Raw genomic sequence first — 9,572 nt, forward strand, 5'->3', positions numbered from 1 at the left:
ATCTAGGAATGGTTTCTCCCACAGGACAAAAGCAAGTTTTTGAGAAAGAGGAGCGCTCTGTATTTTGCTAATCAAACAATGCTAATTTTTAGATTTAAAAAATCTTTTAGTAGAGTTAAAATAGTATCTGCAGTTTAAGCCCATCTGTTATATATTTTATGGTTTACTTGTTCCAGTACTCAGAAATTTATATATATTAGGTAAAAATTCTCAGTTGTACTATGACACATTCAATCTCATTTTCTTAATTACCTGTCTTTTGAATTATTGCTATTACTGGGTTTCATACTACAATTGCATGTTTCCAGCAATGAAAAGGATTATTGACAAAGGCTTTTATCACTTAGATCTAGTTCTGAAATACTGACTTCATAAAACCAACAAAGAATTAGACTGAAATACAATAACCCAGGAAAAAAGAAAAAAAAAAGCTCTGAGCAACTGAGTAACACTTCTGATTTAATATACAATTGGTTCAGAAAACATCTCTGAATTCATGAAATATGTTTTATTCCCACATTTATCTGAACCTCTTCAATGTCTCTTTAACATTCAATATAATGTGTAAATTTCAGCTGAGATAAGCAACAGCCCAGAAACATCACCTAAGATTTATAAGAAAATATGTGAGGACCAAACAAAACCGCTACCAAGCCAAAATGTTGAGATTGGTTGAGAGCACTTTGGTTGCCGCTCTGCCTCACAGTGTAGAACTCTACGCAACACTTCCAGTACCTGAGTGGGCTCTAGACCATGGCTACTTAAAAGCTGAAATCTGGTCTGGCTCTAGGCTAGCTGTGACTGTTGCTAGCCTTTTCCAAAATCCTGAGCATTTGACACCTTCCAAAAGAGTGTGTCTTTCTGGTTTCTGTCTCAGCCTTGTGGGCATTTGTCCAAGGCCTTGAAGTCCCAGGAGACTGAGCAGATTATAAGCACAACACTCAGAGACGTTTGCAAGGTAGGACTTTTTTTACAAAAGCCCCATACATGCTGACTTTCCCCAGGTATATCATATTTGGTGGTGGCTTGTTTGCTGCCTTTCTTCAGGAGAGCAAAGCTGAAGGTTCCATGACTATTTTATCAATTCAACTACTTCCTCCTTCAGCTATTTCAGAACTTTTCTGGTGAAAACCATCCAGTCCTTGTGACTTGCTATCATTCATTTTATCAGTTTCCTGCCTAGCCTGTTTTATAGTCACTTCAGTTTAAGACAGATCCTCTTGACAAATCCATCTCTTGCCCATTCTCTTGTGTTTCCTTAAGGGTACAAGCTATAGCTTACCAGTGCGAGCCAGACACTCTTCTGTGCAATTCAAGCACTGCTGTGTTTAAACATCATCTTAGTTATCAATATTATATGTTAATGAGACAGACATAACTTCAGTCAGTTCCCGTTTTTCTCAGCAGAGAAAATCAGGACTGATCATCCTTGACTGATCGGGACTGACCATACTTGGCTCATCAGGGCTTGGTAAGAAGCAAGAGGACAAGAGGAAATTGCCTCCAATTGTGCCAGGGGAGGTTTAGATTGGATATTAGGGGGAAAAAAATCACATAAAGGCTTGCAAAGCATTAGAAACAGGCTGCTCAGTAAAGTCATGGAGTCATGATCCCTGAAAGTATTAAAAAAAAGAAGTGTGGGTATGGCACTTGCGGACACAGTGAACATGGTGGGTGCTAGACTGATGGTTGGACTCATGATCTTAAAGGTTTTTTCCAGCCTTAATGATTCTATGATTCTATACACTGGCACACAAAGAAATCATTCAGGGAAGTGTGTCTTCTATATGAATGCAGGAGTTTTGACAGCTCCAACTACTTGGATTCACATGGCTCTGAGGATCAATAATTATTTGTAAAACTTTTCAAACTAGTTTGAAGACAGCTGCTATGCTGCTTGAAGTAGATAGTGAACATGATTAGATAATCATCAAAACTAGATTTTTAATGTAAAAAAATCTCTGAGAATCCCACACTTTCCTCTTGGCCAGCTGATGCACACACAACGAAGTGTGGGCCTAGGTAACTAAGAAACTATTGGGAGACAAATTATCACCAGACTCCCAGGAAGCTTTTTGATTTGCAATAGCAGTGGTACAGAGAAGTCTCAGTACTTCTTGCTGGCAGAAACCACATACCAGCAATTTAGGGACTTCCCAAGCTGGGACTTTGGAAACTTCCAAACTTCTGAGCCCTTGTATTTAATATGGCCCATGGATGGGACAAAGCATCTATTGCCAGCTCTGCACCACAATCCTAAATCAACAAGAACTTCAGGGCATCTTTCCTGTAACTTTTCCCCAGGCTCCCCAGTATAAAACTGAGTGTTTGAAAACAAAACCTACAATACTTGTCTACTTAAATATACACCCATAGGCACATACATAAAAGAATTCCCAAGATTTGGTAAGATAGAACAGAAACAAAATAGTCTTAATACTAATTCTTCCAAGCCTTTTCTTTTCACTGAATAGATGTTTCTTTCACACTTTTTAACATCACTTGGTAAAACTCTGAGTAGCCACAGACTCTGCATATTCATCTCTGCTCCCTGGGAAATGGTTTCCACTACTGGAGCCCTGGGCTGCTACCCCCTTCTGTTTGCAGCTCTCCAGGAGCTGCAGCTCCACTCCCTGTACATCCAGAGAAGCTCCTCTCAGCAGGTGTTTCCAAAGCACAAACTCTTGTCCCCCAGAGTGTTCTTGCTGACCCAGACAATTCTGATGGGAATGTTATACAACTGGGAATAAAACCAAACCAGAAAGGTATATTGTCCTTCTTGTTACTTAGCTTTTTGGCCTACACGATGAACCACAGCACCAATTTTCACAATGACGCAGTTGGGTGAAAAATTATGCCTTTTCTTATTTTTAAGTCTCTTGCCTCACATTCTTAAGTGTTCCAAAACTCATCTCACAAGAGTGCATAATCACTACTAATCACCTTCTTTACGATCTGCATGGCACTATAGTCTACTACTGCTGCTTCCAGATGTAGCTTTTCCCAAAAGTCCTTTTTTGTACCTTATTACTTAATATATAAACAACTTGATACTTTTAACATCCTAGCTGCAGCTTTCCATGCTCTTATTATAACTGCATATATTTTTAGAACTGCAGATATTTAATTTACAGTCATACTAGATTTACAAAGTGAAGTTTTTTTGCTATTTTCTATTTACTTCCCAAGAATTCTTAGCATTCTATTTCCCTTCAACATTACTGAAAGTACTGACCTGACATTTGCAGAGGACTCCAAGAACTTTCCAAAGTGCTAGATAAATTAAACCCCATTATCATCCATGTAAAGTCAAAATTGCTTTTTCCTAAATGTACTTTACATTCATTAATTTTGAAGCATATTATTTTTCTGCACAGTCATATACTATTGCAGGAGCCTCCTGCTTCTTTAGACAATCAGGTTTAGCTTTCACTACCTTGTATTACTTTGTGCCAGTAACAAGCTTTGTTGCAGCTCTCACTTCCTTCCCAGACTGTTTATGAGTGTTTCAGTAGTACCAGTGAGAGCCTCTCCTCTGTGGGCCCTGCTTGCAATGACCTGCATAGTCAGATACAAATTAACTTTCTATCCTTCCTCTAGCATGAAATGTTGTCATCTGTTCTCAGGCTTTTACCCACCCTTTCATTTTTCAATTAATCCAGGAAAGACATTCCCCATGTCACATAATAGATTAGTCACCTCAACAGCCCTTGATATTCAATTTTGACAAGGCTTGTCAGAATTCCTGATTTGTTGCACAAACAGGATCATTTTTCTTCATAAGTTTGTGCCAGTACATCTTCAAAGAACTCTCAAGTGTTTTTGAGTTGTAATTTCCCTTTGAAAGAGTCTTAGTATCTGTCATCACAGAGCATTTAACCTATCTGCAGATAGCTGCCACCACCATGAGGACTTGGTGGAGACTCATGAAGTTTCTGAAAGGCCAGCTTTGTCTTGCTAAGATCTATCCCAAGATCTATTTTACCAGGATGTTTTGCTGCAGAAGAATTCTATAAAATGTCTCAAAGGGAGAAAAGGAATTAACAGGGCTTGTTATGGGAGTTTTGAACTACATTAGTAGGGGAATGGGGACACAGCCAGGCTCAACAGACATTAAGGTGTGGAAAGGGGAGAGCTATAGCAACTACCCAAGGAGTAAAGGCAGACTTAAGAGGGGCCAATTCCAGTAAATATAGCAAAGATATAACCACAAGACAGGACTGTGGAGCATTCCTTTGCACCCTCTCTGGGATATTGACACAACCAATAAAAGCAGTGCAGCAAAGCATAAACAGTCCAGGAGATTCTGAGAAAGCACTGGTGACAACTTCTTGTCACAGGCAGTGGAGGATCCCACAAGGAATGCTGTGCTGATTGACATTCTGCTAAGAAACATGGAAGGCCTTGTTGGAGATGTGAAGGTTGGGTGCAGGCACGGCTACAGTGACCATGAAATTGCAGTGACTTCAATCAAGAGGCAGATGCCTCCTCCGTAAATTTGCTGATAACACAAAGCTGGGAAGGGGTGGCCAGTACTCCAGAGTGCTGTGCAGCCCTTCAGAAGGACCTCAACAGGTCGCAGAGATGGCCAGAGAAGAACTGTCTGTAATTCAACAAAGGCAAATGCAGGGTCCTGCACCTGGGGAGGAATAACCACAGGAACTGGTATAGGCTGAAGGCCAATCTAGTGGAAAGCAGTTCCGTGGAGAAGGACCTGGGGTGGACAACAAACTGTCTGTGAGCCAGCTGTGTGGCCTTGGGCCCAAGAAGGCCAGTGGGATCCTGAGGGGCAGTTGGAAGAGCATGGCCAGCAGGTCATGTGAGGTGATCCTGCCCCTCTGCTCAGCCCTAGTGAGGCCACAGCTGGAGTGCTGTGTCCAGTTCTGGGCTCCTTGGTCCAAGAGAGACATGGAGCTCCTGGGGCGGGTCCAGGGGAGGTCAACAAAGATGATCAAGGGTCTGGAACATCTGTCTCAGAAGGAAAGGCTGAGGGAGCTGGGCCTGTTCACCCTTGAGAAGAAACTACTGAGAGGGGACCTCGTCATACATCTGAAAAAATTTCTTTGTTGTGAGAGTGGTCAAATGCCATAACACGTTGCTAAAGAGGCTGTGGAGTCTCCTGACCTGCAGACGCTGAGAAGTCAATGGGGGCAGCTCAGAGCAACCTGCTCCAGGTGACCCTGTTTTGACCAAGGAGGTCAAACAGGATGATTTGGAAACTCAACTACTCTGATTCTTTACAAGGTAAAATGATACCAGACAATATTCAGACTCTTCTAAGAGCCAATTCAGGGCTGTTGCTAGAAGCACCTATCAAAAAGGACTCTAGAGGAACAAACAAGAATTTTATGTAGTTGAAATCAATTAGTTGTGACAAAGAACATATGATAGCAAGGGAGCTTTTAGAAGTGAAAAAGTCCTACCAAAAGGAGCAGTATTTTTCTAACTAAATTTAAAAGCAAATTGAAAGAGAAAAAAAAAAAAACAAAACCCAGAGCAAACCCCAATGTTGTAGACATTTAGAAGTTGTTTAAAGCATAAAATTAGTTCTAATTTCCTCTTGGATGCAAGAAACCAGACAGTGAGCAAGACTTCTAGAAGGATAAGAAACTGTAGAAAAAAACCCAGATTTACTTATTATGAGGGTGTCATGATAAAACAATGCTCAAACAATGCCTACCCTAGAACCCTTTTTACAGGTTTACTTCTTCACAGACTGTAACTCTAAAAACATCTTAACTTCAAGTGTTACTAGAAGCAATTTTGGGACAAAGCAAAAACTGAGTAGAAAGCACCAGCAGGACCAGGTGACATCCACCTGGCAGTCTGAAAGGAAAGCCATCTCCCCATTAGCTGTGCATCATCTCTCTAACAGATCCACCTCAGCAAACAAGTAGAAAGCAACAAACATAATATTCAGTTTTCTGAGAGATTCAGGATGGACTAAGATGATTTTAATTTTGGTATATAGAGAATATTCTTTTAGGAATTGCAATGCTTTCTATTAAAGTGTGCCAATAGGTTAAAATGAATCTAAAGAAGTCTAAGGGAATATAACTCTTCCAATGGAAGATACTATTTCTTTAAAGGATTTTTAAAACTGTGTGGTTGCATACGCATTTGTATCTGGTTGGCTTTAAAGGTGTAATTTTAAAAGTCATGATATTTCTTTATAATTCATATCCTGTGCTATAAGACACTAAAGACAAGAGCTTTAAAAGACACTGAAAATCACAGAGAAATGAACAGCCTACTTGCGTTTGAATGGTATCAGAACTTAGTAAGGTTATATGAAATCCCCACCTCCTTAGGATTTGATTTTTATTGTAGAATTCTGTGAAACTCCTGAAGAACTGTTAACAATCTGAAGAAAAATCTGATCTAGTCATCTTTTTCTTTTTAGGGACATCTCCAGAACAGCTGTTGCCAACCTTCCTGCCAAAGGACTGGAAAGCTTAAAAGAACTAATGGCCAAAAATACATGGACTTTAAAGAAATTACCAGCTGTAAAAGTATTTCTTCAGCTAATGCGAGCTGACCTATCATATCCAAGTCACTGCTGTGCTTTCAAGAGCTGGAAAAAAAAAAGTGGGTGAGTTTCACTAACTGGCATTTATTTTTTAAATGTATCAGTAAAGATACTGTTTTATTAGTAATATAAAAATACATCTATTGGCACTTTTGTAACCATTTTTTCTAGGTATAAACAATGTTCATTGAAACGGATTAAAACTGCAAACCATCAGAAGAATTTTTTGTAGGTCCTTTAGCAGCAGTTCCTCCTCTTGTTGAACCCAGAATTAGAGGGAAATAAAAAAGAAAACGGTAGTGTTCTACAGCAAGGCCTAGAAAGAAGTGTTGGAGAGGTTATAGCCTCAAGTGTCATGTTTTCTAACAGAAAAGCTGTTGACTACTGAAAATGTTTTGACTACAAATACAGCTACATCACACCATGAGGCGCAGGATTCCAAACTGCTGCTCTGCTAGTTAGCTGTAAAGAAGCTACTGAACAGAAATTAGACTGATGGAAGTTCTGGGAGAAACTGAATAGTGAGCAACACTGAAAAAGAAAGTAATACCGTATGTATTATCCAAGAAGTTATAAACAGTAGTTAAATGTCTTCTTACCTACTAAGAGTGTAGATCTCAAAAAAGAAGATGGATTATGGAAGTCAAACAAGTAAAATTACTACTGGGGATAAAATTACAAACACAGCTAAAAAAAAAGTCCAGCAATGCTATTGTAGATCATATGATCTGTTAAAAATATATCGAATCACATTTTTATAGCTACATTTTCATTCAGGATACTCTGCTTTTCCCTTTGGTCACATTCTGTGCATCAGTCAGACTGTAAATGCTAGCAGTGATTTCCCCCTCTACTCTTTCAGGATCCTGGAGTACCTGATGTGTAACCAGAGCAGCCACAGCTTTCATAAGAGATCAGTCAAGACTCTCAGAGAGCCATTTTACAAAGATTATGCAGAAGAATACACAGACCACACCAATGCTGTGTATGACACAAACACCAAGTTCACAGGTTTTCATGAAAATCCCCATTATTATATTTATTTGGAAGAGCGTAGAGAAGGAAGCCTTGGCTTTGGCAAAGAGCTCAAGAACCCTCAAATGGAAGATGTCCAGACCTTTGACAGTCATTATGACTATCTTGTCTGTGGAGGCAACGAAGATGTAATATGTACGCCAGAGCCTGATGAGTTTAATCCCTGTGAGGATATAATGGGTTATCAGTTTCTGAGGATTGTGGTGTGGTTTGTGAATCTGCTTGCCATCCTAGGCAACATTTTTGTCCTTTTCATCCTTCTCACCAGTCATTATAAACTGACTGTACCTCGCTTTTTGATGTGTAACTTGGCCTTTGCTGACTTTTGCATGGGGTTATACCTCCTTCTGATCGCTTCAGTGGATCTCTACACCAGGTCAGAGTACTATAATCATGCCATAGAGTGGCAGACTGGGCCTGGCTGCAACACAGCCGGGTTTTTCACGGTCTTTGCCAGTGAACTTTCTGTGTACACCCTGACTGTGATCACCCTGGAGCGCTGGTATGCCATCACCTTCGCCATGCGGCCCGACCGCAAGATTCGCCTCCGGCACGCTGCACTCATCATGCTGGGAGGGTGGCTCTCCTGCATCCTGCTCGCCCTTCTGCCACTGCTTGGTGTCAGCAGCTACAGCAAAGTCAGCATCTGCTTGCCAATGGACACTGAAACACCAGTGGCTGAAGCCTACATTGTCTTTGTTTTAATATGTAACATTCTTGCTTTTGTCATCATTTGCACCTGCTACATAAAAATCTACGTCACTGTACGAAACCCCCAGTACAAGTCAGGGGACAAAGACACCAAAATTGCCAAGCGGATGGCTGTGTTGATTTTCACAGACTTTCTGTGCATGGCTCCCATCTCTTTCCATGCTTTATCTGCCATTATGAGCAAACCACTGATAACTGTCTCAAATTCCAAGATTTTGCTGGTACTTTTCTACCCACTCAATTCTTGTGCCAACCCCTTTCTTTATGCTATTTTCACCAAAGCTTTCCGTAGAGATGTGTTTATCCTGCTAAGCAAGTTTGGTATATGTGAGCATCAGGCTCAAGTCTACAGAGGTCAGACAGTCTCAGCCAAAAACAGCAGTGGGTCATATGGGCAGAAAATCAGCCGAGGGATAGGTCAGATTCTTACAAGCATTCAAGACCCAGTCAATGATTACCTTCCCGCTGTGACAATGCAGAACCAAATTCTCATGGAAGAATGGAAGCAAACTGAGCTATAACATCTCGAAGTATCACAGCCAAAACCTGGTCAAGAGGTGATTGTGCACACAGTGAATCAAGTGAGAAGTATTTTCTCCATAGCCTTTTCCCCTAGATTATGCTTTGCTACATAGCTGAAAGTACCTCCAGAGTGGTCTTCTTTTAGGCAAACCACTTATTTGAACCTCTTATCAGTGTAGGGCAAAACATACGGTCCTGATGATAATTCTAGAAGTAGATGTGAATACTCTACCTAAATAGGAAAAAAAAAAGTATCTCTAAACTGAGCAAATGTAAAATACACCCTCATCTTAAAAAAAAAAAGAAGCAGGAGTCAACAATAAGACTTGGGAGTACTTATATAACTAAAGAAAAACAAACTGACAAAGTTTGATAGTTAAAATCATATTTAAAAAAAAAATAAAAGTTGAAGCTCTCTAATGCCTACATGTCAAAAGGTTGTTTTTTTTCTTATAGCAAATTTCTAAAACTTCCACCAGGCCTAAAATGGATCAGATTTCTTCTCATTCTGTCATCCTGACCTAAAGCAAATCTAGTCTTTTGTACACTGTTCTTGGTTTAGTTTGGTGTGGTGGGACAATAGGGTTCTTCATACTGCCTTCATAGTGGCAAAAGGCAAATTATCACTGATTTTGCAGCTGCTCATAAGATAACAAGAAACATTAGGACATTTGTGTCCCTTACTATCACTCTCTGACTTTCTGATAAATGTATTTCAGAGCTGGTTTATTTGAATTTGTTTTGAAGACCAGGTTACCCAGTCAAATTAATGATG

At 40.1% G+C, this 9,572-nt stretch overlaps 1 protein-coding gene across 1 annotated transcript in view; it reads left to right on the forward strand.

Moving 5' to 3' along the window:
- Positions 1-9,264, forward strand: part of TSHR (thyroid stimulating hormone receptor) — a 47,132-nt gene extending 37,868 nt beyond the window's left edge. The window contains exons 9-10 of the mRNA XM_005520211.3: positions 6,404-6,592; positions 7,392-9,264. Coding sequence (XP_005520268.2) covers positions 6,404-6,592; positions 7,392-8,796 — 1,594 coding nt within the window. The 3' untranslated portion in view covers positions 8,797-9,264. The remainder of the gene's footprint in view (positions 1-6,403; positions 6,593-7,391) is intronic.
- Positions 9,265-9,572: the final 308 nt, after the last annotated feature.

The sequence above is a fragment of the Pseudopodoces humilis genome, chromosome 7 (genome assembly GCF_049639895.1).
Source record: "Pseudopodoces humilis isolate 2021_Gansu_Grassland_sample_001 chromosome 7, ASM4963989v1, whole genome shotgun sequence".
NCBI lineage: Eukaryota > Metazoa > Chordata > Aves > Passeriformes > Paridae > Pseudopodoces > Pseudopodoces humilis.